The sequence below is a fragment of the Mandrillus leucophaeus genome, unplaced genomic scaffold, assembly GCF_000951045.1.
Source record: "Mandrillus leucophaeus isolate KB7577 unplaced genomic scaffold, Mleu.le_1.0 Scaffold894, whole genome shotgun sequence".
In the NCBI taxonomy this organism is placed as follows: domain Eukaryota; kingdom Metazoa; phylum Chordata; class Mammalia; order Primates; family Cercopithecidae; genus Mandrillus; species Mandrillus leucophaeus.
Genome location: NW_012109741.1, coordinates 755,105 through 782,901, shown reverse-complemented (window position 1 = coordinate 782,901; position 27,797 = coordinate 755,105). Strand labels below are relative to the sequence as shown.

The 27,797-nt window shown below is 43.0% G+C and overlaps 1 protein-coding gene across 1 annotated transcript in view; it reads right to left on the bottom strand.

Annotated features, from left to right (window-relative positions):
- Positions 1–27,797, bottom strand: part of FAM184B (family with sequence similarity 184, member B) — a 172,952-nt gene that overhangs the window by 60,708 nt on the left and 84,447 nt on the right. The window contains exons 4-7 of the mRNA XM_011969491.1: positions 27,163–27,302; positions 26,410–26,616; positions 14,639–14,749; positions 11,001–11,108 (exon numbers count right to left, since the gene is read on the bottom strand). Coding sequence (XP_011824881.1) covers positions 11,001–11,108; positions 14,639–14,749; positions 26,410–26,616; positions 27,163–27,302 — 566 coding nt within the window. The remainder of the gene's footprint in view (positions 1–11,000; positions 11,109–14,638; positions 14,750–26,409; positions 26,617–27,162; positions 27,303–27,797) is intronic.

Genomic DNA, 27,797 nt, shown 5'->3' with positions numbered 1-27,797 from the left:
GTGCAGCACAGCAACATGGCACAAGTATACATATGTAACAAACCTGCACGTTATGCACATGTACCCTAGAACTTAAAGTATAATAATAATTAAAAAAAAAAAAAAAGAAACTCTGAACAGGCCAATAACAAGCAGTGAGAGTGAAATGGTAAAAAAATTGCCAAAAAAATTCAAGGACCAGATGGATTTCACAGCTGAATTCTATCAGACATTCAAAGAAGAATCAGTACTAATCCTATTGACACTATTCCACAAGATAGAGAAAGAGGAAACCCTCCCTAAGTCATTCTATGAAGCCAGTATCACCCTAATACCAAAATCAGGAAAGGGCATAACAAAAAAAGGAAACTACAAACCAATATCCCTGATGAACATAGATGCAAAAATCCTTAACAAAATACTAGCCAATGAAATGCAACAGCATATCAAAAAAATAATCCACCATGATCAAGTGGGTTTCATACCAGGGATGCAGGGATGATTTAACATATGCAAGTCAATAAATGTGATACACCACATAAACAGAATTAAAACAAAAAATCACATGATCATCTCAATAGATTCAGAAAAAGCATCTGACAAAATCCAGCATCCCTTTATGGTTAAAACTCTCAGCAAAATCAGCATAGAAGGAATATACCTCAATGTAATCAAAGCCATCTACAGCAAACTCACAGTCCACATTCTACTGAATGGGGAAAAGTGGAAAGCATTCCCCCTAAGAACTGGAACAAAACAAGGTTGCCCACTCTCACCACTTCTATTCAACATAGTATTGGAAGTCCTAGCCAGAGCAATCAGACAAGAGAAAGAAATAAAGGGTATCCAAATCAGTAAAGAGGAAGTCAAACTATCACTGCTGATGATGTGATCGTATACCTGGAAAACCCTAAAGACTCCTCCAAAAAGCTCCTAGAACTGATACATGAATTCAGCAAAGTTTCAGGATACAAAATTAATGTATACACATCAGTAGCTCTGCTATACACCAACACTGACCAAGCTGAGAATCAAATCAAGAACTCAACCCCTTTTACAATAGCTGCAAAACAAACAAACAAACAAACAAAAAACCTTAGGAATATACCTAACCAAGGAAGTGAAAGACCACTACAAGGAAAATTAAAAAACACTGCTGAAAAAAATCATAGATGACACAAACAAATGGAAACACATCCTATGCTCAGGAATGGGTAGAATCAATATTGTGAAAATGGTCATACTGCCAAAAGCAATCTGCAAGTTCAATGCACTTCCCATCAAAATACTGCCGTCATTCTTCCCAGAACTTGGAGAAAACAATCCTAAAATTCATGTGGGAGAAAAAAAGAACCCATACAGCCAAAGCAAGGCTAAGCAAAAAGAACAAATCTGGAGGCATCACATTACCTGACTTCTAACTATACTATAAGGCCACAGTCACCAAAACGGTATGGTACTGTTATAAAACAGACCCATAGAACAATAGAACACAGTAGAAAACCCAGAAATAAAGCCAAATACAGTCAACTGATCTTTGACAAAGCAAAAACAAAAACAAACAAACAAACAAAAAGTGGGGAAAGGGCACCCTATTCATCAAATGGTGCTGGGATAATTGGCAAGCCGCATGTAGGAGATTGAAACTGGATCCTAATCTCTGACCTTATACAAAAATCAACTCAAGATGGTTCAAGGACTTAAATCTAAGACTCAAAACCATAAAAATTCTATAACATTGGGAAAACCCTTCTAGACATTGGCTTAGGCAAAGAGTTCATGACCCAGAAAACAAAAGCAAGTGCCACAAAAACAAAGATAAATAGATTGGACTTAATTAAACTAAGAAGCTCTGCACAGCAAAAGAAACAATCAGCAGAGTAAACAGACAACCTACAGAGTGGGAGAAAATCTTTGCAATCTATACATCTGACAAAGGACTAATATCCAGAATCTATAAGGAACTCAAATTAGCAAGACAAAACAATCCCACCAAAAAGTGAGCTAAGGACATGAATAGACAATTCTCAAAAGAAGATATACAAATGGCCAACAAACATATGAAAAAATGCTCAACATCACTAATGATCAGGGAAATGCAAATCAAAACCACAATGTGATACCACCTTACTCTGCAAGAACGGCCATAGTCAAAAAATTAAAAAAAAAATACATATTGACATGGCTGTAGTGAAAAGGGAACATTTTTACAACTGCTGGTGAAAATGTAAACTAGTACAACCACTATGAAAAACAGTGTGTAAAGTTCTTCAAGGAATCTCTATATTGTTTTCTATAGTGGTTGAACTACCAGCAGTCCCACTACTGGGTAACTACCCAGAGGAAAAGAAGTCATTATATGAAAAAGATACTTGCACACGCATGTTTATAGCAGCAAAATTTGCAATTGCAAAAATATGGAACCAGCCCAAATGCCCATCAGTCAACAAGTGGATAAAAAAAATTGTGGTATATATATACACACCACGGAATACTACTCAGCCATAAAAAGAAACAAAATAATGGCATTTGCAGCAACCTGGATGGAAGTAGAGACCATTATTCTAAGTGAAGTAACTTAGGAATGGAAAACCAAACATGGTACATTCTCACTCATAAGTGGGGGCTAAGCTATGAGGATGCAAAAACATAAGAATGATACAATGGACTTTGGGGACTCAGGGCAAAGAATGAGAAGAGGGTGAGGGATAAAAGACTGCACATTGGGTACAGTGTACACTGCACAGGTGATGGGTGCACCAACATCTCAGAAAGCAGCACTAAAGAACTTATTCAAGCATATAAGGTAACACATATGTTAAGTAGCTATATTGAGCCATTCCACAATGTATAGATATTTCAAAACATGTTACACATGATAAATTATAGTTTTTATGTCATTAAAAATTATATTTAAATTTTGTTATTTTGAAAGCTTTTCACAGATCTTTTTCAGTTTTGTTTTTGAGCCTGTCTTGTACCTGGTTGCACTAAATATATAATCGTTCTCTCTTGTGAAAACCTTAAAAGCCTAGATTTAAACACGTGTTCAATGATAATAATGATATAACAGAAAAAAGAACTTATTTCATGTAACCAGACACCACCTGTTCCCCAAAACCCTATTGAAATAAATAAACAAACCAAAACAAAAAAAATGTTTGAACTTCTCTGAACTAAATAAAACAGACTCAGAACATGGCTTCTGAGAATATCCCTGAACCACTCCTGGTGTATCCTGAGTTGTTCAACCCAATTCCTACTCTTGGGTTTTTCCCAAAAGGCGTATTTCTCAGGTTCAGTCCAGTGCTCTCTCCAGTGCTAAAGTGGCCTGGGTATGAATAGTTAGTGCACGGAAAAACAAATGGATCTGCTTCTCCTCCAAACCATCCACTGCAAATGCCTCCTCCCACTTCCTCCCAGGCAAATGGCTGGTTATTTTAAATCCGTGTTCACATTAGGTTCTCGTCTTTCATCTTCCATTTATTTAACCTTTTCTGGATTATTTCTATTTTAAAGAAACACCCACGCCCAGGAAATCTCCTATAAGGGAATATTCAGTCATTCTCAAGTTCATTTGACAATCTTTCAAAGGTAGCATTATGTGCATCTTAAAATAGAACACCAAATGTAATGGAGTTTTGCTGAAATGATTACAGGGGACTGTAATAGATACTATAAAGTCACCTCACATTGACAGAATCTTTAATAGTTCCGAAAAGTGCCTTCATATGCTTTCTCCTGTTCATTACCACAAGTCTCTGGGGGTACGAAGGGCAGGGATTATTGCTGCTGTTTTACTAACAAGAAGTAGTGCAGCATTGCAGGTTACAGCGCAGGCCCTGGTGCCACCCTTTGGGCCGTGGTTTCTCTATAAGAAGTCTCATAGGGTGGTTTGTGAACTGTGTGAAGTACTCTGGGTTTGCCATTATGAGTAATGAAGAAACTGATCTCAGGGATGGTTTCTGGCCTGTCTGAGGCTCCTAAGCAGCTCTTGGGCAGAGCTGGGTGGAACCCATGTCCTAAGCCTTAGGCAGGTGGCCCTGCCCTACACTGTCTTCCTACACTGAATCTCAGCTGATGCCCAGAACCTCTCTGTGGAGTGAAGGGCAGGCTGCTTTGTTCTATATCAGATGGAACCAGACCCCTCCATTCACACCAGACCGAGGGTGCTGGCTCCCAATTGGCCTGAGGAACACTCAGGATGTCACAGTTGTTTAACAGCCTAGTGGTCATCTGCCTGCCAACGGCCAGGACAGCTGACACCTCCAATTCCTATGGTCCTCCAACATATGGCATGGGGCGACTGTTGCCCAGCAAACCACTCAGGGCCTCGAAGGAGCAGGGGACACTTTCAGGCCTGGAGAGCTTGGGAGTGTCCCTGGCTCCTTCCCGAATGCCTCAGGGAGCTTGCCTTGGGCTGCTTCCCCACAGCATCCCATTTTCTAGTGAAGTCATATTCAGATTTCAGTGTCAAGCAGATGTCCGCAGACGTCATTCTTCTGGAATAGTTTCCTGGACTCCCCTGGACAGAAAGCTTCCTCTCCCATATGGGCTTGCCATTAATATATCTTCTTGCCATCATCATAGCAGTCATCATAATAAGTTAATATTTAAGGAAATAGTTATTTCTCCCATTTGAAATATGAACCCTCCACGGACCAAGATTAGGCCTCATTCTCCTGGACATGCAGCCCCATGGCTTGTATAGTCACGGTACTCAGACATATTTGTAGAGACGAGATGACTTAAATAGCAGTGACCACAAATGACTCCCTTTTCCTTCTGGAGAGGGCGTGGGCAGGGGTATGTATGAAAATTTCCACCCTTTTCCACTGCCCGTTCTGTGTGGCCCAGGCACCAAAGGAGTCTTCTGGAAAAAAATTTTCCTTCAGAATGATTATGACTAAAATAGCTTTCTGGAAACCAATTAGTAAAACTTTGAATCTACGAAATCAAGGGCTGGCAGGGAGAAACCAGGATTAAAGGTTTGGTGAGGTCCCAGCTAAGTTTAGTGGGGACAGAGTCACACCCACGTTTGGCAGCCCTCTCGCTGCATGTTCTGGGAATGGAGTGGAAAGCCTGCTCTCAGCTGACATTATTATTTTTATCTCTCTCTTTCTTTTTTAGATTTCTTTTTATTGTTTGTTTGTTTATTTATTTACTTATTTTTGAGGCAGAGTCTCACTCTGTTCCCCAGGCTGGAGTACAGAGGCACAATCTTGGCTCACTGCAACCTCCCTCCCAGGTCCTAGCGGTTCTCGTGCCTCAGTCTTCCACGTAGCTGAGACTACAGGTGTGCCACCATGCCCAGCTAGTTTTTGTATTTTAACATGTATTTTGCCATGTTGCTCAGGCTGGTCTTGAACTTCTGGCTTCAAGTGAACCACCCGCCTCCGTCTCCCAAAGTGCTGGGATTATAAGCGTGAGCCACTGCGCCTGGCCTGTTTTTATTTCTCTTGACTCACTGAAATGCTTTGGCAGAATAGCTACTGGCCTAAACTGAAACCCCTGAGTCTTGAGCAAACTTACATTTTATAGCCTCAATCCAGCAGGAACATCACTGGGGAAGTTGTCATTTAATATCCTGTTCTGATGCCCCTGTTTCCACCAGCAGATCTGCCATCGGATTGTTCAAGCCCCTGCCCACACCTCCCTGGCTTTACCTCTGCCCCTTGTACCATCCTGTGTGGTTGCAGGTATGGCCATGCTGAAGTATGCTGCTCGTGCCTCATCTAGACCTTGGCAGAGCTTCGGCTCACCAGGCTGGCACAGAGCTGGCTTGCCAAAAGTATTTGAACTAGATTACAATTTTTTTTCTGACTGGAAAAGTTCAGAAAGTTTTGTAACTTGCTGTATTAGCAAGGCACACGTGCTGCTGGTGGGGGCACAGAGCGGAACAACCTCAGTGGGTGGCAAGTGGTGTTATCTATTGCAGTTAAACATGCACACACCACTGGACCTGGCAAATTCCACGGGAGCAAGAGTTAGCACCGAGGGAGCATTTACACACACTAGGTGCTGTTTCCAACGCCAGACAGATAGGAATTCATTTAGACCTCACAAAGACCCTCTGGAGTAGATGCTGTCATCATCCTTGGCATATAAATGAGAAAGGTGAAGCAAAGAGACATCAAATTATTTGTCCAAGATTATCCAGCCAGTAAGAACCCAGGTGTCTGGTTCAGGGGTGAGCTTGCTTAACTACTATACTATATTATATCCCTCTATGGTGCCATCCATTGAAGTATTATCTAAAATAGAAAGATGTGAAAACAATCTAAATGTCAATCACAAGGGAATGGTTCAATATAATATGGTTTTTCTATACAAGGGAGAACTAGATGGTTGGTTTGTTTTTTTAAAAAAAATGAAGCTGAAAGGGAAGTGTACTGAGCTATAAAAGTGTCTCTAAGCTATAAAATTTAAGTTAAGAAAAGCAGAATTGGTCAGGCGCAGTGGTTCATGTTAGCAATCCCAGCACTTTGGGAGGCGGAGGTGGGTGGATGGTTTGAGCCCAGGAGTTTGAGACCAGCCTGGACAGCATGATGAAGCCCCATCTCTACAAAAAAATACAAAAACTAGCTGGGCGTGGTGGTGGGCACCTGTAGTCTCAGCCACTCAGGAGGATGAGGCAGGAGGACTGCTTGAGCCCAAGCAAGGAGGATTGCAGTGAGCCAGGACTGCAGTGAGCTGAGGATTACAGTGAGACCCAAAAATTAGCCAGGCGTGGTGGTGGGTGCCTGTAGTCCCAGCCACTCAGGAGGCTAAGGCAGGACGTTGAGGTTTGCAGTGAGCCAGGACTACACTCTATTCTGGGTGACAGAACAAGATCCAGTCTCCAAAAAAAAAAAAAAAAAAAAAAAAAAAAGATTTCATGAGAGTATGCTATCATTTATATTTTAAAAATCCACAATTATGCCTGTATATACAGTATATCTCTGAAAGGATATATAAAAAGAGAGAAGATAAAACACAGCCAGTAGTTTGCCCTGGGATAGGGAACTTGGCAGCAAGAAGAAAGATGCTTTCCAATGTATACCTTTATATACCATTTGAGTTCTGTACCACATATGTGAATTGCTTATTTGAAAAGAGGTCTTAATTTGAAAGAACAAACAATACCTGCAAAATGCCTAATAGAAAACAGCACCAGATGTTTAAGCTGTTACTAATTGTCCACATTGTTTTCCAGCTATTTGTTTATGCACACTTCTCCCTCTAGCATCCAGCTCAGAGGCTGGCATATCCCAGGTGTTGCACACACAACTGCAGAATGAATGAATAATGTGCATACTGAGTTGAATCAAATGATACTGATATTTGTCGAGGTTCCTGCTGCAACGGTATAGAGGAGGCATCTGCACTTCCCTCTGGAAACCAAGCTCATTCACTATTCACAAAAGCAAAGACATCAAACCAACCCAAATGCCCATCAATGATAGACTGAATAAAGAAAATGTGGTACATATACACCACGGAATATTGTGCAGCCATAAAAAAGAATGAGATCATGTCCTTTGCAGGGACATGGATGGAGCTGGAAGCCATAATCCTCAGCAAACGAACACAGGAACAGAAAACCAAACACCACAAGTTCTCGCTTATAAGTGGGAGCTGAACCATGAGAATACATGGATACAGGAAGGGGAACAACACTTACTGCGGCCTCTTGGGGGAGGGCAATAGGGAAAAGAGCTAATACATGCTGGGCTTCATACCTAGGTAATGGGTTGATAGGTGTAGCAAACCACTACGGCACATGTTTACCTAGGTAACAAACCTGTACATCCTGCATATGTACCCTGGAACTTAAAAAAAATAAAAAAAGAAACCAAGCTCATTGAAAGACAACATTCTAGGTTAAGAAGGCTGAGGAGGGCTGGGCGGGGTGGCTCACGCCTGTAATCCCAGCACTTTGGGAGGCCGAGGCGGACGGATCATGAGGTCAGGAGTTCGAGACATAGACCAATATGGTGAAACTTCATCTCTACTAAAAATACAAAAATTAGCCGGGCATGGGTGCACACCTGTGGTCCCAGCTACTCGGGAGGCTGAGGCAGAAGAATAGCTTGAACTCGGGAGGCGGAGGTTGCAGTGAGCCAAGATCGCGTCATTGCACTCCAGCCTGGGTGACAGAGTGAGACTCTGTCTCAAAAAAAAAAAAAAAAAAAAAAAAGGCTGAGGAGTTTCCTGGTGGACCAACCCATGTTCCTAACAGGCACTTGTATTCTGGACTTCCTCAGGACTTGCTTTTTTAGCTACAGAGGTGGTTCTCTACTGGGGATAGTTTTGCCCCCAGGAGACATTTTTGGTTGGGAGGGTACTACTGGCATCGTGTTGGTAAAGGCCAAGGAGGCTGCTATGTATCCTGCAGCACACAGCACAGCTCCCCGCAACCCACCAAAACAAAGAATTATCCAACCCCAAAGTCAAGTGCTGAAGTTGAGCTGTGGTGGCAGCCCCGGCTCATGGACATCGTGACCGTGACTGGTAGACTCGGGTCATCAGCCCCGGAACATACCTAGAACTTCTACGTGTTTATTTTCCCTCCGAAAATACGGCCTGCTCTACAATCTTCCTGAACTGCATTTTTTAATTCAGTCTCCAGCTTACCAACCTTATTTCAGATTTAATTTCATCAAGAAGGATGTCAGCCAACTCCGGTCCATTTCCCTGCCACCGTCACTTTGAGGAGCTGAGAAATACTTGAATATCTCAGGACAACCTTTCTGGGAAGCCCCACATGGTGCTGGTGAAAGATGCAGTTGTCCCTGGGACCAGAAGTTCTCTGGAATGCCAGCTCATGAGACTGGGTCTTAAGAAACCGAGGAGAATGAAAATATCTGCACCTCCCTCAGGCAGAAATCTTCCGAAAGGAGGGGGACAGCCTCAGATCAGGAAGGGGAAAGCCCTGTGGATGAGGGTGCCCCTGCTCCTTTAGGATTCTCTTCCAGGTTTACCGGAGTGGCGGGGGGCAGCGGGGGCAACAGGGCTGCTCAAGGATTCTCCCCTTTTCTGGGTGTCAGAGGAAGAAGGAGGAAACCCAGAGAGTCCTGGCTGCTCCCCTTAACCCAGTGACAGCTGGGGCCTGTTTTATCTGGAAGGCATCCTGGGCATGTGCCGCTCTTATGGAGAGTGGAGGGGATCAGAGCCCGTGGTTCCATCCTGTCTTGGCTATTTACCGGCCTGTGACTGTGGGCAGGTCACCTGCCCTCACCTTCAGTTTTCTTTTCTGTAAAATGGGTGCCTTACAGGGTTGTTGCAAAATTCCAATGAAGCTGAGCATGCTGATTCATACCTGTAATTCCATCGCTTTAGGAGGATCGCCTGAGGTTAGGAGTTCAAGACTAGCCTGGTCAACATGATGAAACACCGTCTCTACTAATGGTGGCACACATATGAGATCACAGCTACTCGGGAGGCTTAGGTGGGAGGATCGCTTGAGGCCAGGAGGTCGAGGCTGCAGTGAGCCATGATTGCACCACTGCACCGCAGCCGGGGGTACAGAGCAAGACACTCTGTCTCAAAAACAAAAAACTCCAATGAAGCCAAAGATGAGAACAGTGCTCTACGACTGACCAGTTCACATACAAATGTTAATTATTATTTAAATCCACAGTCACTAGATTTTGGCTGTTTCTTGCCCTGGTGAATATGTGGTTGACTGGGGGTTATCCCAGAGGAGTATGTCATGGGGGCTGTTGGCAGGACCAGGGCCTGAGCCCTGGAAGATGGGGGTCATGGGAGAGAAACTGCAGTTCCTGAGGACACCCGTGTACACAGAAATGGGTAAACAAGAGACTGGTGAGACTGATGTGGGAAGATTCAGACTCACCATGTAGTGTTTTCCCGCTTGGAGTTTGAAATGGCCTGAAAATTGCAGGCAACAATCAAATAAGTGAAATTGAAGGCTGAGGGGTTTTTTTTTTTTTTTGGCTCTCTTGCTGCCAAAACAGGAATTAAGAGGGTTATTCAAGCCAGGGTACTCAAGCGCCCACTTCACAGGGATTATTTATATTCCTGACATGGTACAACAAATGTTCACTGAGTGCCTATCTTGTGGGTTAGGCTGTGTCTCTAAGAAGATATGCTGAAGTCTTAAGCCCCGGTACCTATGAATGTGACCTTATTTGGAAATAGGATCTTTGCAGATGCAATTAGTTACGATGAAGTCATACCGTAGTAGAGTGTGCCTTAATTCCAATGACTGGTGTCTTTATAAGAAGGCTATGTGAAGACACAGAGACTCAGACGCTCGGGGAAGGAGACCATGTGATGACGGAGGCAGAGACCGGAGTGACGCGTCTGCAAGGAAGACTAGCCAAGGAACACCAGGATTGCCCAGCAACCACCAGAGGCGAGGGGAGCGGCACAGACCAGGTTCTCCCTTGCAGCCTCCAAAATAAACCAACCCCGCCAACACCTTGATTTCAGACCTCTGGCCTCCAGAACTGTGAGAGAGTACATTTCCATCACTGAAGCCACCAAGTATGCGGTCATTCATTATGGTGATCCTAGAGAACAATACAACCCACCGCAGGCCAGACAGAGACACAAACTAACCAGTTTCTACCCTCAAGCGGCGTCCCTGAAAGGGCAGCTTCACGGACAAGGGCTGCTGTGAGAGTAAATGAGATGTGGCTGTGGAGGGAGGCAGCGGGGGCAAGAGAGGGGCTTTTATGACGACTACTGGGGTTCGTGCTGGGCAGAATCAAAGGCCCTGCTCCAGTTGAGTGCGCCCTTTATCCGCCAGGCAGGCTGCTCTGAGAGCGTGGAGACTCATCTGACAGGCCTTATTCTTTTTCAAACCACCCAGATAATTAGTCAGAATTCTATTTCCTTCGTGGTTTCTGTGAATGGATTTTGTGGTGATTTTTTTTTTTTTCCAGGCATTTTGGCAGTGTCGAGGGGAGATGTAAAAGAGCCCATTAACATCAACATGCGTCACTGGGGACACTGAAAGGCTGAGACTGAGAAGAGAAATATCTTCAATTAAATCTGACAAAGCTGGAGGTTACCTGGGTCTCCAGAATGCTGCAGCGCTGGCAGCCTAATTCCTGGGGCCTTTCCTCAGCTCTTGTGGGGCGTGCCTTATTTTGTTGGATAAATTCTTCCAGCCTTAAAACCTAAAAGAGGAGATAAGAAACACCACGCAATGAAACCAAGTTCTGCCTCCTTGACACAGTCATTCTTCCGGGAATCAATTCTCCTGGGTCAGTCTGTTCTGGGAAGAGTGCCCCATTAGGCAAATTTTACACACACTTCTAGAAATACCGGTTTTTTCTTTTTTCTTTTTTTTGAGCCAGGGTCTCACTCTGTCACCCAGGCTGGAATGCAGTGGCGCAATCTTGGCTCACTGCAACCTCCACCTCCCAGGTTCAAGCGAGTCTCCTGTCTCAGCCTCCCAAGCAGCTGGGACTACAGGTATGCACCACCATGCCCAGCTAATTTTTTGTATTTTTAGTAGAGACGGGGTTTCACCATGTTGCCCAGCCTGGTCTCGAACTCCTGACCTTAAGCGATCTGCCTGCCTCGGCCTCCAAAAGTGCTGGGATTACAGGCGTGAGCCACTGCGCCAGGCCTAGAAACGCCATGTCTAATGAGCTAGTTGCTTAGTCTTTCCAGAAGAAAATGTGCCCAGCAGGTTTATAGTATTCCACAGTTTCCTTTAAGTTATTTACATACATATTTCTATACTAGATCTGTAGGGTGGCTTTCATATCATTCCCGGAAGGCCACTCAATTTCTTTTGAAAACAAAACAAAAAAGCTAATTGGTAAAGAAAATGAACAACATTTAAGAATTATGTAGATAAAATGAGAGAAGAGTGGCTTGGGGGTGCTCTTAAAGTGTAAGGCCTTAATTATGATGATGATGATTAACCAACTAATTGTAATATATGAATTAAACAGACGGCTTTCCCCTAGACTTTGAGGAGAATGAGGCCAGAAAACATAAAGGAAACTTGGACTTTCCTCAAATTTTTCTAGAAACCTTAATACTAGTTAGGCACCATGCTAGGTACAAGGAAGGATGGGGAGGGGACAGAGTGAGAGCAAGATAGTAAAAGCATAAAGCATGGTCCCTGCCTTTAAAAAGCTATCATTTTATGAGGGGGATAGATAAATGTTTATAACCCCAATGACACCCAGTAGAGATACGTATAACATAATAAGAGCACCTCCTGAATGGTCCATTTGCTCTGTGCCACCCAGGAATCTAAGCCTTTTAAAAAAAATTATTATTATTTTAAAAAATGAGATGGGATCTTGCTATGTTGCCCAGGCTGGTATCAAACTCCTAGGCTCAAGAGATCCTCCCACCTCAGCCTCCCAAAGTGCTGAGATTATAGGGGTGAACCACTACGCCCAGCCAGGAACCTAAGCCTTTTACAGTATTAACTCTTCTAATCTTCACAACAGCCATTATAAGGTAGGTACTACTGCATAGAATTTACAGCAATAGGGCCAGGTGCGGTGGCTCACGCCTGTAATCCCAGCACTTTGGGAGGCAGAGGTGGGTGGATCACCTGAACTCAGGAGTTCGCAACCAGCCTGGGCAACACAGTGAAACCCTGTCTTTACTAAAATACAAAAAATTAGCCAGGTGTGGTAGCATGCTCCTGTAATCCCAGCTAGTTGGGAGGCTGAGGCAGGAGAATTGCTTGAACCTGGGAGGCAGAAGTTGCAGTGAGCTGAGATCATGCCACTGCACTGCAGCCTGGGTGACAGTGAGATTCCGCTTAAAAAAAAAAAAAAAAAAGAGCTCTAAGGCACATTCACAGAAATAGGTCAGGGCCCAGGCTTCCCTGACCTGTGTTATTCAAAAGAATAACTGGGTCTGTAATCCCAGCACTTTGGGAGGCCAAGGCAGGTGGATCACAAGGTCAAGAAGTTGAGATCATCCTGGCCAACACGGTGAAACCCCATCTCTACTAAAAATACAAAAATTAGCCAGGCGTGGTGTCAGGTGCCTGTAATCCCAGCTACTTGGGAGGCTGAGGCAGGAGAATTGCTTGAACCTGGGAGGCGGAGGTTGCAGTGAGCCAAGATCACGCCACTGCACTCCACTTGGGCGACAGAGCGAGACTTGTCCCAAAAAAAACAAACCAAAAAAACAAATAACTCGGTTGGTCTCATACATGTACATGAGGCCACCTTAAGCTCTGCAGCAAGGTGTGGTCCAGGTACAACAGGAAGACTGGCAGTGTATCTTCAACATGGTGAGAGGAAGAGATGGAGGGAGGGAGAAGTGAAGGAGGAGGGAGTGAGGGAAAGGCAGGAGGAAGGGAGGACAACAGGGCAGAAAGGAGGAAGGAGAGAGAAAGGCTTCTTTGCTGTGCAGTCCCACCTTGGTCTGGGCTGGACCAGAAGACTCTATCCCAGAACTTTTCACCAAGACCTACCTCTAGACCCTGAAATATCAAGTCTAAGGAATGACATGCTCATCATTTTTTTTTTTTTGAGATGGACTCTCGCTCTGTCGCCCAGGCTGGAGTGCGGTGGCCTGATCTCAGCTCACTGCAAGCTCCGCCTCCCGGGTTCACGCCATTCTCCTGCCTCAGCTTCCCGAGTAGCTGGGACTACAGGCGCCCGCCACCGCGCCGGGCTAATTTTTTGTATTTTTAGTAGAGACGGGGTTTCACTGCAGTCTCGATCTCCTGACCTTGTGATCCGCCCGCCTCGGCCTCCCAAAGTGCTGGGATTACAGGCGTGAGCCACCGCGCCCGGCCGCTCATCATTTTTTAAAACAATGATTTTAGAAATAGAAGGAGTTAGAGAAAACATCACACCTGTGTACTCATCACTCAGCTAAAGAAATAACATGTCACAAATACAGCTGCAGCCCCTTACACTCTCTCCCTTCTAGAGATAACCACTGGCCCAATTTGATTCTATCATCCTCGTGCTTTGTTTAGATTGACCTCTTGGCTATTCCTAAACAATCGATACTGTTTTGCGCGTGGCCTCTGTGTTCTTAAAAATACCCCAGAGGTTGTGATGTACAGCAGGGCTGAGGAACTGGTGTCATGGGTTCCTGAAGCAGATGGGAGACACAGGTCTCATCTGGAAGGTTTGAGGGAGGACAGGGGAAGGAATGAAACTTGTTGACATTTTTTTGGTTTAAGCAGGCTCAGAAATGGCTCTTAGGATTCTGTTTCTAGCCTTTTCCACTAGTTCTTTGATACTTTCGGGTGCCCATGAAAATGTGTTAATTTCTTTTAAAATCAGAAAAATGTATAGTCTGGATGATACTCATATTTCTACCACTGCAGTCATAAAATATAAATTTTTAATATTTTTTAATAAAGGAAGGGCCTAGAAAGGCAAAATTGCTAAGAGCCCACAAAGGGGCGAATGTAGCCCTGGGGAAGGAAAGGCAGGGGAACTGCAGGTTACCCACTTGTGCCTTCATGAAGCCACAGAACCAACACCAGTGGCCTCCTTCTCTTATTTGAGACATTAAAGGCCTCTTTGTTTAAGAACCTCTAATCTGGTTCTCTGTTACTTGCAGCTAACTGCATGTCCCCTGAGACAGCCTTCCTGTCTGGCTGAGTGTCTTTTTCTGTCTTCCAAAATTCTTGGCTTCTCAGTTAGGCAGAAGCTCCCAGGGACCAGAAACAGCACCCCAAGGCTTGCATTTGTTCAGGGCTTACCTCGAGCAGAGAGTTCTGGAGCTTCACATTGAGGGCTGCTTTCTCTTCTTCCAGCTGCTTTATCTCCTTTTCTGATTTCTTCCTCACTTCCTCCAGCTGTGCTTCTACTTCCTAAATGACGATTGTTAGAGTTAACCATACAAGGCACGGAAAGAGGACACGTAACGTTTTCACACCCTGCCTTCTTCCCAGAGATCAAAGAAGCTTACGAGAGTCATAAAATACCACAAATAAACAGAAACTAGACATACACGAGAAGGTCAAAAGAAAACGTGTGTTAACTTCACACCACAAAGCCTGATATATATATATAGGGGTGGGGTGGGGCATATTGTTGTCTTTAAGTTTTCTAGTGTCAAATTTTAAAAAATGCTCATTACTAACAAAATTTTCAGTGTCACATTCATTACTAACAAAATTCTCAGTGTCACATAAGTAAAAAAGCCAACTACATTTTCGGATGCAAGGAAATAGAAAAAGCAGTACAAAATGTCTTCTCAACAGCATCCATACATGAGTCAAAATGATGGGGTTAGCCGGGTACAGTGACTCACGCCTGTAATCCCAGCACTTTGGGAGGCCGAGGCAAGTGGATCGCTTGAGCCCAGGAGTTCAAGACCAGCCCGGGGAACATAGTGAGATGGTATCTCTATTTTAAAAATAAATAAATAAATAAAATAAAATAAAATAAATGATGGGATTCCCAGGGCCGATTGCTCTATGGTCCCTCACCACAGCCCATGAACCTCAGTGCAAAGCAGATCCAGGTGAATGAACATTCTGGGGACCACATAAGTGGTACAGTCACGTTCCATCTGTCATCTCGAGCACATTTCCTAACCTCTCAGTGACTCACTGTGCTCCTCACATGCTCCCTGCCACTCCAGGTACATAGTAAAGGATCGGTAGATGGTAGGCACTAATATTATTCTCCTAGAGACCGAGGCTTTCTGTTCTAGCTTAATTTCTATGGAAATTGTGCAAGTATCTAGAGGAGTGAATGAGATAGTCTGTTCCTCTTAGCTGAACTTTAGGTAGATATTGTATCACTCATTCATTCAAATAATATTTCTTGAGATCTACTGTGTGCCAGGCACTGTTCTCAGAGCTGGGGAGATAAAAGGGAGAATTCCTACACACCAGGAAACTGACATTTGAGTGAAAAAGATAGGCAGCAATCAAAGTCCATGAGTAAACAAGATGGCAAACACTAGGTTGGATGGAGAAATAATAAAGCTGGGAGGGGGCTCTGCAGTGCTGGGGAGGGGCTGAAATGTTAGATAACTTGGCCAGAGAAGTGCTCCAGAAAGTGACTTTGGAGTAAAATCCTGTCATAAGTGAGGGAGTTCACCAAGGAGATGTCTGGATGTGAGATTTCCAGGATGTGCAAAGGCCCTGGCACATTCTAAGGACAGAGAGGAGCCACGGTGGCTGGACTAGATGAGGTCTGAGGAGCACCATCTGAGGCCTCAAACATCAAAGTTAGACTTACCAGTGAGGTGAAGGCCACTTAACTGTTGGTCAGAGGAGTGATGTAGTGATGTGGTTGCAATGATATTTGGATAAGTTTGCTACTGTGTGGTTTTTTTTTTTTTTTTTGAGACAAGGTCTCGCTCTGTCACCCAGACTGGAGTACAATAGCACAATCATGGCTCACTGCAGCCTTGACCACCTGGGCTCAAGCAATTCTCCTACCTCAGTCTCCCAAGTAGCTGGGACTACAGGTGCATGCCACCATGCCCAGCTAATTAAAAAAAATTTTTTTGTAGAGATGGGGTCTTGCTATGTTGCCCAGGCTGGTCTTGAACTCCTAAACTCTAGTGATACTCCCACTTCCACCTCTCAAAGTGCTTGGATTACATGCATGAACCACCATGCCCAGCTTCACTACTGGTTTCTGTCTTGAGTACAGACTGATGTGGGTGGAGGGGTGGGGGGAGAGCAGTGGCAGGCAGGCCTAGGAGGAGGCTGTGGTGGTAACTGAGGTAAGAGTGATGGTGGCTGGGCCTGTGGCAGCAGTGCAGCGGGGAGGAGGGGTAGAACTTGGGATATATGTGGAATGTTGACTGACAGGACTCACTGAAAGGAGAGGTCAGGATGGCACCAGGCTTTCTGACCTAAGCAAGGAGAGAATGGTGCCACCATGAACTGAGGTGGGGAAGACAGGAGTGGATTCAGGGACTCTCTGAGGAGCTTGTTTGCACATGTCAAGTTTGATACATCTGTTAGATGTCTAAGTAGATAGAGAGACGGTCTGGAATTCAGGGGAGGGTTGTGGGTTGGAGTATGCATTTGGGAGCCATCAGCATACAGAATGTATTGAGGCATGCATTGGAATGAGAAAAGCTAGAGAACAGGAATGAGAACATGAGGAAAATATAAGATATTAAAGAACCAAGCCCTCAGACATTCCAAAATTTCCTATGAATTAGAGGTTACAATATCCAGCAGGTATTTGTAGAGCAGCTGTCCTAAGCTGTCAGTTGATTATGGACCTGTAGATCTAATGGACATGATAACAGTAGCTGACATTTGCCGAGTACGTGCCATTTGCTGGCACTTTACACAGACCATTCTCTCTGGTCTTCGTGAAAGCCCTATGACTTAGGTACTACCACCAAGGCTTATTGTAAAGATACATAAATGAAACTTAAAGAGGTTAAATGCCTTGCCCAGGGTCAAGATTTGAACTCAGGAAAGCCTGACTGGTTGACTGTGCTTCTTCCCTGACTTCTCAAGGAAAATTTAGCTCCTAGTACAGAAAAACGCTTGACTGTGTGAGTACAGAAGTTGTCATGTATCAGACAACAGCATCACTAGGCTGAGCAGAGAAGACTTGTAGGAAAACCCATGTTTAAGCTGGACTGGAAGGATCAGTAAGAACTGGACAGGATCAGGCAGGAAAATTTGGGAGCAGGGAGAAAGTGCTCTTCGTCAAGGGAAAGAACATGGAATGAATGATGAACTAAAAGGCTGGAATCACTGAGGGTGGCTCACACCTATAATCCCAACACTTTGGGAGACTGAGGCAGTAGAATTTTTTGAGGCCAGGAGTTTGAGACTAGCCTTGGCAACACAGCGAGACACTATCTGTATGAAATTTTTAAAAAATTAGCTGGGCTTGGTGGCATGTCTTAGCTACTCAGGGGGCTGAGGCAGGAGGATCACTTGAGCCCAGGAGTTCGAAGCTGCAGTGAGCCATGATCACATCACTGTATTCCAGCCTGGGTGTCAAAGCAAGACCCTGTCTCTGAATGAATGAATGAATGAATGAATGAAAAAAAAGTGAAAGGCTGGAGGGCAGAGTAGGACAGGGGAGAGGTGTAGGATAAGGCAGGAGAGAGCAATCAGGAGTCTGCCTCTGTAGGGTCTTAAAAATCATGTTAAGGAATTGGAACTATTTAATACTTTATAAAGATGATAGGGAGTGACTGGAGAGTTTGAAATGAAGGTTGAATTTTCAGAAGGTTCCACTGCAATGAAGATTAGATTACATGAAGTGGGGAGACTGGAGGCAGGGAAATCATCGCACGTTCCATCATGAAATGGTGGTTGACTGGATCAGCATGGTACCACTGAGGAGAGGGGGAAGTGGAGGAATTCCACAGTCATTGAAGAAGCAGAATTAATACATTAGATGGACAACTGAACGTGAGGGGTGAGAAAGAGATCATGTTTGACTCCTGGGTTTCCAAGTTGAACATCTGAAAAGACACTGCTGCTGATCACCTCCATGACACCTTTATACTTTCTGTGGGGCCAAGCCCAGCCTAGGCCAGTGACTCTGGGGAGGCCCTTAGCATTTTTCCTGGGGTCAGTCACTTAAAGAGAAGAAAAAAACCCTGTACATTTAACATGTGTATAGTCTCTGTTCAGTAAATCTATGATCCCCTTTTGCAGGGCTTGTTGTTTTTGAGGGCTCATTTTCTAAACACAGTATGTAAATTCTCCTTTGGTTTCAAACAAGTTCAGGTAACTAAGCAATCAGCAGCAGCAAGGCCATCCCTTCAACAAAAATTCATTTTCTTTACTTCATTAATTAGCTTCTCATCCATAGAAGCTTTTATTGAACAGAAGTTTTGTTGAACATGCTTTAATAAAGAAGACACTCACTAACACTGCCAACATGTGTTCACTGTAACAGCACAGTGATAATCTCCCGTGATAATAATTTTTAGCATAAACGAATGGCTATTTCTAATTTTACATAACTTAACTTCCCAGTCTACAAGTAACTAATCATAGCTTCAGCTGTAACCTTGACAAATGAACCTAATGTGAAAAAAATTCCCCCACAGATGGAAATAATCAATTTCAGCAGTAATTTTTGGCATAAGTAAGCTTCATTTTGGGTGCAAAATAATGTGGTTTACTGTCAGAAAACAAACATTTCTGGGTCACTGGAGAACACAGATTTGAAAGAAGCATGCCCAGTCCAGCTCAGCCGAAAGTGACCTTGAAGATTTCAACAGGAAAATTCCCTTAACTCAGGTAAAGAGAAAAAATAAAAATAAAAAAATAACAAAGACAAGGATATTGAGAAAAAAGGAGACGAATGCTCTCAGATATTTAAACTGCTTCATCCCGAATCTGGAAGACTGTTTCATGGGCCATTAATTTTTAGAATTCACAGAGCATTTTCATAAATGCTATTCTCACTGAACTTTCAGATACCCAGGAAAACAGGTTTGATGGCACCCATTTTACACAGAGGAAATCCCACAGCTGATAAGACGTAGATACAGGACTCACACTCATTTTCTGTTTCTTTGTCCAGATTGTCTACAATTACAGGTAATTAAGGAAAAGCGATGTAAAAGTGCCACTGTAAGGGACAACAACTGAGCAACCACAGAAAATTACCATGTGGAGATTTCAGTTGGAGTTTTAAGAGAAAACTTGTTAACTTTTTTCCAAAAAGAAAAGTTAATTATTTGGCATATATTTAAAGTTCATGATGCAGCTGAAAGAGTCAACCAGTACAAGGCCTTAAATAATCACTCCAGGAGGCTGAGGCAGAAGAATGGCGTTAACCCGGGAGGCGGAGCTTGCAGTGAGCTAAGAACGCGCCACTGCACTCCAGCCTGGGTGACACAGTGAGACTTTGTCTCAAAAACTGAAAATTTTATATTATGTATAATTTATCATAATAAAGATGTCTCACACAATGAAGCTGGTTCACAAGTAATTTAACTGCCTGTCAAAAGAAAATTTAGCAAAAATGACAATAAAATCCAGATGTTTAATAACTTAACATTCTCAATGTCCAGCATCCAATAAAAAATTACTAAATAGGCAAAAAGCAGAAAAATGTGACTCATAAAGAGCAGAACAACCAGTTAATCAAAAAGACCCAAAATTGACAGAGATGACAATGCGAAAGGAATAATTATAATTATGTTCAATAATTTAAAGGAAAACATGAAAATAATGAGGATGGAAAAAAAAACTGTAAAGAAGAACAGAAGGGAATTTCTAAGGCAAAAAATTATAATATCTAAAGTGAAAAATGTACTGAATGGGTTTTTAAAAAGATTAGATGGTACAGAAAGAAAGATGAGTAAACTTGAAGATACAGCAAGAGAAATTATCCAAACTTAAACACAGAGACAAGGAATCTGAAGAGAACCTCAATGACTTGTGGGACAATATTAGAAGAGGAGCAAGAGCAGGAAAAACAAATGGAAGAAATAATGGCCTTAAAATTTCCAAATTTCATGAAAACTGTAAACCCATAGACTCAATGAGCTTATAACAAAAACACAAAGAAAAATCACATCATGGCGACCGGATGTAGTGGCTCACGCCTGTAATCCCAGCACTTTGGGAGGCCAAGGTGGGTGGATCACCTGAGGTCGGGAGTTCGAGACCAGCCTGACCAACATGGAGAAAGCCCATCGCTACTAAAAATACAAAACTAGCTGGGCGTGGTGGCTCATGCCTGTAATCCCAGCTACTAGGGAGGCTGAGGCAGGAGAATCGCTTGAACCTGGGAGGCAGAGGTTGCGGTGAGCCGAGATTGCACCATTGTACTCCAGTCTGGGCAATAAGAGTGAAACTCCGTCTCAAAAAAAAAGAAAAGAAAAAAGAAAAAAAAAGAAAATCACATCATGGCATATCATAATCAAATTGTTGAAAACTAGTGATAAAGAGAAAATCTTGAAAGCAGTCGATAAGAAGAAACATACTATGCAAAAGGAAAAGATAAATGTGGCTGTTAACTTTTCACTAGAAGAAAATGCAAACCAAAAGATACTGAATGACATCTTTAAAATGTTGAAAGAAAAAACAACTGTCAACCTAGAATTCTATATCCAGTAAAAATATTCAACAAAAATGAAGGCAAAATAGAGAAAGAAAATATGTTGTGAGTAGGAGTTGACACATGCTACAAGAAATGTTACAGGAAGTTCTTTAGGCTAAAGAAAAATGATACTATACAGGCACTTGAAGTTACCAAAGGAATGAAGGCTGCAGAAATGGCAAACAAATGGGAAAATGACCCTTTTTTCTCATTAAATTTTTTTCTCTAAAATATGGTTGTCCGTTTAAGCAAATATAAAAGCAACATACTGTGGGATTTATAGCATGTGTAAAATAAAATACAACATATAACAACCATTGTACGAAGAACACAAAGGGTAAAATGAAAATGTATTATCATGAGGTTTATATGTGTGAAGTAATGTATTTCAAGACAGACCAATAAATTTAAAGATGCATATTCCAAATCCTAGAGTAACCGCTAGCTCTCCACTTTGCCAAAAGAGAGCATATCTAATAAGTCAAAGGCGGAGCTAGAAAATGGAATACCCCCGAAATACTCAATGTATCCAAATTAAATGGAAAAAGGGGGTGGGAACAGATGTGACAAGTAGGAAAAACAAGATCGTACACTTAATGATAATTACATTAAATGTGAATGGTCTGAATGTTCCCTAAAAGGCGGAGGTTGTCAATCTGTATAAAAAAGGATTAAGTATACCACAAAAGCACTTTTAATAGAAAGACACAGGTAGGTTAAAATAAAAGGATAGATTAAAATAGACCAAGATACACTAACCATAAACATGCTAGAATATGTATATATTATCAGACAAAGCAGATTTCAGGACAAATAATATTTCATAAATAATAAGAATCCATTCATCAAGAAGACACAAGAATCCTAAATGTATATGCACTAATAAAAAGGTTTCAGTTTTCATGAAGTAAAAACTGAGAACCAAAAGGAGAAATAGACAAACCTGCAATTCTAATTTGAGATTTCAATCTTCCTCTCTCAATGATCAACAGAACAAGTAGAGAAAAATCAGTAAGGACATAACAGACTTGAACAATACTATCAACCAACTTGACCTAATTAGCTTTTATAGAACACTCCACCCAACAGCAGCAGATTCAGATTCTTTTCAAGCACACAGGAACCATTCATCTAGACAGACCACATTTGGGTCAAAAACAAGCTGAACAAATTTCAAAGGAATGAAATGACAGAATCTGTTCTCTAACCACAGGGGAACCAAATTAGAAATCAATAATAAAATGGTATCTAGAAATGTACCAAATAGTTAAAAATTGAACAATATACTTCTAAATAACCAGGGGTATTTTGGGAATTGAAATATGAAAAAAAAAAATCTGAGATCTTGGTGGTAGTAGCAAATAAAGAAAAAATTTGAGAAAATAATATCATTAATATTTGTTATTTCAAATTAGAAAACAGAGGTCCGAAGTGGTTCTGTTTTCGAAGTGGTTCAAAGTGACGTATTTAAGATTTGACAGTGAGAATGCTCTCCCCAGGCACAGCGCTTAGTACACACTGACCTGACTCTGGTTGTTTCACTAGATCTTTTCCTCCCTACCAGACTGTGTATTCCCTGAAGACATGGCCGATTCCTGTATCCCTGCATTGCTCAAAACATAAATATGCATTCAGTCAACGATAAATAAACAGTATATGGATAATGGCAAAGCAAGGACCTGAATGTCCAAGGCCCAGGGCAATGTATCCAAGAATCCTGAATCCAAGGCCCAGGGCAATGTATATTCTTTTATACACGTAGACTGGTAGAGAGCAAGAATTACTGGCTGTGGAGTCAGACAGGACTGATTCATATCCAACTCTGTTATCTCTTAGTTGTGTTCTACTCAAGTTACTTAATTTCCCAAGTTCCTTGTCTATGAAATGGAAAAACAATAACAGAGCTGAGGTTGGGATCTGATTGCTGAGTGGAGAGTTGTCATTCCTTTTGGCTGCCAAAGATCTAGCCTCCCTTCCATTTGGTGTTTGAGAACTCTCCATCTGATGCATTCGAGCCCTCCTCTTATCATAAATCTGGAAAACACCAGACTGCCAGCAACTTGAGCATGGGCATGGGACTGAAGCTCCCCAGTAAGGCGCACCTATCCTGGATTTCAAATCAGAGGCCAGTGATGTGGACAGTGGGAGTCACACAGAATTTGGCACCTGCAGTTTTCAGGGGCAGCAGGGCCAGCTGTTCTAGAGCTGTACTGACCACCTGAACTTTCTGTGATAATGGAATGTTCCACAGTGTGACAGAGCTAATGTGCAGAAATCCCTCAGAGCTGTGCTGGCCATTAGGGTAGCCACTGGTCACATATGACATGTGCTGGTCACATATGACTAGGGAGCACTTGAAATGCGGCTAGTGCCACCGAGGAACTGAAATTTAAATTTTATTTGATTGTAATTAATTCAAATTTAAGTAATCACATGTGTCTATTGGCTCCCATATTAGATAGCTCAGTTCTCTAGGCAATGCCCAGGGCCCAGTGTTGGTGGTTTCGGCTGTGTAAGCTGTAGGTCCAGGTTCAGAGGTGGCAGCATAGGTGTTCTAATCTGTCTTGCAATAGATTTGGGACATTATTCTTGGCTGGGTAGTTGCCAAGCCCAGTTCCCTGGTCTTCCGTTATGTTTTGTTAAATTCCTTTTCTGCATAAACTCCCAGGTGGGTTTGTGATTCTTGTCACCAAGAATCCTAAGTGATTCACATACAAATGAGAATGTGCAGAAGTGATTAGCACAGCTCGGGAGGTGCTGAATACATCGTCTGCATCCCTTTCCTAGGAGTCAGTGTATGCAAATGCTAATTATAGGATGTGTACTGTGCTGTCCATCAGGATTCGGTGACAGTATCATCTAATCTGGGGTCAAGGAAGGCATCAAGGCCTCCAGGTCAGCTCCAGGCCACCTCTTATAGTGTGTTCTTTAGGTTAGGGTAGCATTCAGGATACACAATATACCTGCAGACAAGGGCTCAAAGAAATAGTGCACTCCTAACTCTGCAGGGGACAATGGTATCTATTTTTAGTCCATAAACCCTAGATTGGAGGCCTCTTTAAGGTTTTACCTTTCCCAATCTGCATGGCCTAATTTAAATTCTCAGTTCTTGAAAATGAACAAAATGTAAAACCAAAAAAACCAAGTAAGTGCAATTTATTGCGACATGATTCATATCCCAGATGGACTCATGCCCCCTATTAAGGCCGAAGTGAGATTTACACATTCAGAGTCAGGTGTGGCTGACAGGTTACCAGGGCAACCTGTAGCTCTGCAAGAGCATGCTGCGCTCCCTCCTGCCGCTTGCAGCCGGGGATGGAAAGAGTGTCCATCTGTTTGTCTGAGGATTAGGTTTGTGCAACCAGTTGCAGCTCACGGGGAGGAAAAAACGCTTTCACTACAGCTGCCTACCCAGCGTGAAGCAACGGGCTCTGGAGTCAGGATATCAGGTTTGAATTGCAGCTCCACCACTTAGCTGTGTGTCTTGATATATAACATCTTTGACCTTCAGTTTCCTCAACTCTAAATGGGGATATGAACATTTTGTAATATTGTTGGAAAGATTAAATGTGTTCTAAAGTATCAGGTACTTTATAAAGTATAATGGGCATGAAATAATATTATCACACGTTATGTTACCCAATGCACATGGAAATTAACAATGAGAGCTGGGCATGGTGGCACATGCCTATAATCCCAGCACTTTGGGGGGCTAAGGTGGGAGGATCCCTTGAGTCCAGGAGTTCAAGACCAGCTGGGCAACATAGTGAGATCCCCATCTCTACAGAAAAATTTAAAAATTAACCAGGCATGGTAGCGTGCACCTGCAGCCCCAGTTACTCAGGAGACTGAGGTAGGAGGATCCTTTGAGCCCAGGAGGTGGAGGCTGCAGTGAGCCATGATCACACCAATGCACTCCAGCCTAGGCAAGAGAGAGAGACCCTGTCTCCAAAAAAAAAAAAAAAAAAAAGAAAAGAAAAAAAAGAAATTAACAATACTTACCGTATCTTGAACTTTCATTATATGCTTTGCACTAAGATAAGGGTTTATATATACTATAACACCATATTTAATTTACATAATAAGCCCTTGAAGTATTTAGCCCTATTTTAGAAATCAGGTTTTAGGCCGGGCATAGTGGCTCACGCCTGTAATTACAGCACTTTGGGAGGCCAAGGAGGGCGGATCATGAGGTCACCAGATGGAGACCAACCTGGCCAACACAGTGAAACCCCGTCTCTACTAAAAATACAAAAATTAGCTGGGTGTGGTGGCACACGCCTGTAGTTCCAGCTACTTGGGAGGTTGAGGCAGGAGAATTGCTTGAACCTGGGAGGTGGAGGTTGCAGTGAGCCGAGATCGTGCCACTGCACTTCAGCCTGGTGACAGACCAAGACTCTGTCCCAAAAAAAAAAAAAAAAATCAGGCTTCAGAGAGGTTGTATGAACTTTCCACAGCCACACAGCTTGTGTTAGGGTTCAGACTTAGATCCAAGACTAGTCTTGATCTTTTGATCTTTCACGAGTTCATTTAACATATAATCTTGAGTATTTACTACTCGTAACCCCTGCACAACAGTGCACGCCCCAGTGATACAGTATTATCTTTCAGTGAACACTCAAAGCTGGTACTGCAGAATCTTGGGCTATAAAGAGGACTCCTTATAATAATTAAACAAAGCATTTCACCTACGTTCACCATGATATTGCCTCACACTTCATTCTTTTCCGAAATCTTCACGTTACTTACTTATTCCAGCAAACACAAGAGATGAGGCTTCGCATGACTTGCCAGTAGAAAGCCGCCCTGTTTGGAGGGAGAGTGGAACAGCACACACGGACAGAATTTTCCCTCACTTTGGCACGCTGCTGATTAATTACCTGCATTGGCCTGCTGCGCAGGTGTCCTAGGCATTAGGATATGCCTTGTGTCTTCACGTGGCTCCTCATTAAATCCTTGCAGCTACTCTACGAAGTGCTATTATTATTATCCTCCATTTTACAAATGAGGATCCTGAGGCACGTGGAATTTCCCTCTGTGGGGGCCCAGGTTAAATCACTTGAAGTGTGGTGATGGAGTGGGGAACTGGATCCAGGAAGTCCTCCAGGCCTGAATTTTTGGTTCATGGTATTTCTCTGTGTGTTTTTGCAGAGTAAGTGGAGTTGAATTTCCCTAAGTTCACCACTCATGACATGATTCCGCCCCACGTCAACGACTCCAGGCTTATAGGGGTGTCCCTCTGTCTCCTCCAAAAGACCCTGGACTCCCTTTGGAGAAGGCATAGGGAGCTCTGCTATCTATCATAACTGTACGTTTCATCTGTGTGTATTCAGAGAAGAAGCTTACATTTGTACAGAGCAGGAGCTCGGTAAATGTTTGAGGAAGAAAAGAAGGAACAAAAAAGGGAAGAAAGGAGGTGGGAGAAAGAAAAAAGAACCAGAACAGTCTCTATGGAAGTAGGTCTCACCTTCTGCAGTTTCTTTCTTTCGGCCTCCACAGATGAGCGAACGGATTTGATTTCCACGGTGTGCTTCTTTACCAAGTCTTCCAGTCGCTTCACTAGCTGGTCTTTGAGATGTTTCTTCTCCTCTTCTGTCTGATGTTTGATTTTACGAAGGTCTTCTTCATATTGTTGCTTCATATATTCTGTCTCAGCACTTGCCTCTTTCTTGGTCTATAAAAAGAAAAAGGACCTTGTAAAACCGCTGGGGAGGGATGAGGAGCAGGGAATCACGATTTCCCTTTCATACAACCGTTACAAGGTTTATACATCATTTTTTACAGCACGTAGCACAAGGTGCAATCAATTTTACAAGACTATATATTTGATGTTAGTAAGAGTCTCCACCACTGGAAAACGACTTTTTGGAATGGTGTATCTATTATCATGAGATTGGATATTTCAGCCCATACTATGGTAGATTTTAAATAATGCTCTGCTTGTTTTGACTGGGGACATGCAATGAGATCCTAAGCCAGTTTCCAGTTTCCCAGAAGCCGATGACATAGCATTGGGAGGATTCTGCTACATTCTCAGTCTCCCGGTTTCCAATGGCATGGAGTAGGCAGTAAGTTGGCTGGAATTCTACTCCAGGAACTACAGGGTCTGCTGATTCCAAGTGGATCCACTATGTTTGGGAACTGGCCTCTACCTGATGCTTATGATAGATAGCAAAGCTCTCTGTGCCTTGTCCATTCCCAGGGCTGGGTCAGACACTACCTGCATATCTGTGCCTCCTTTCACGCAAGGGCACTCCTTGAGACAGCTTTGATCATGCTGAGGATGAAGATTGCCGGCTTCCAAGTCATTCTCTTCCCCCAGGACTTTGTTCTCTGAAACTAGCTCAGTCTTCCTGGCATCTGCAAGCATACATTTCAGCATTATTTGGGATGCTCTTGGCTGCAGCCTCTGGTTCAAGGCTTTCTGCTGTCAGGCCCCCATTCCACTTTTCAACCACTTTGTCCAACACCCCCTGTGTAATTCCTGCCCTGTGGTCTGCTGGTCCCCAAGCATGGTCAAGGTAGCAATTCTCATCTCTTCTCAAGAAGCCTCGTGAGCTTAAATAGCTGCCCTGCTCTCCCTTCCTAAATAATCTCCAAATCTTTTTGACTGCAGTTTCCATAGGTTAAAAAAATTGAGCATGTTCCAAATATACGTTCTTTTAATAGGAATTTAAAGGATGAAACAAAAACAAATATTTAATATAAGCAGAATGACTAAGTTTTCCTCCCATATTCTCTAAAGTACTCATGTACCACTTTTGAGACCTCTGCTCGAAATCCACAACACCTTTCTGGTTTCTCCAGAACCAGTACCTCTCCTTCTCTGCACCTTTCTGGTTTCTCCAGAACCAG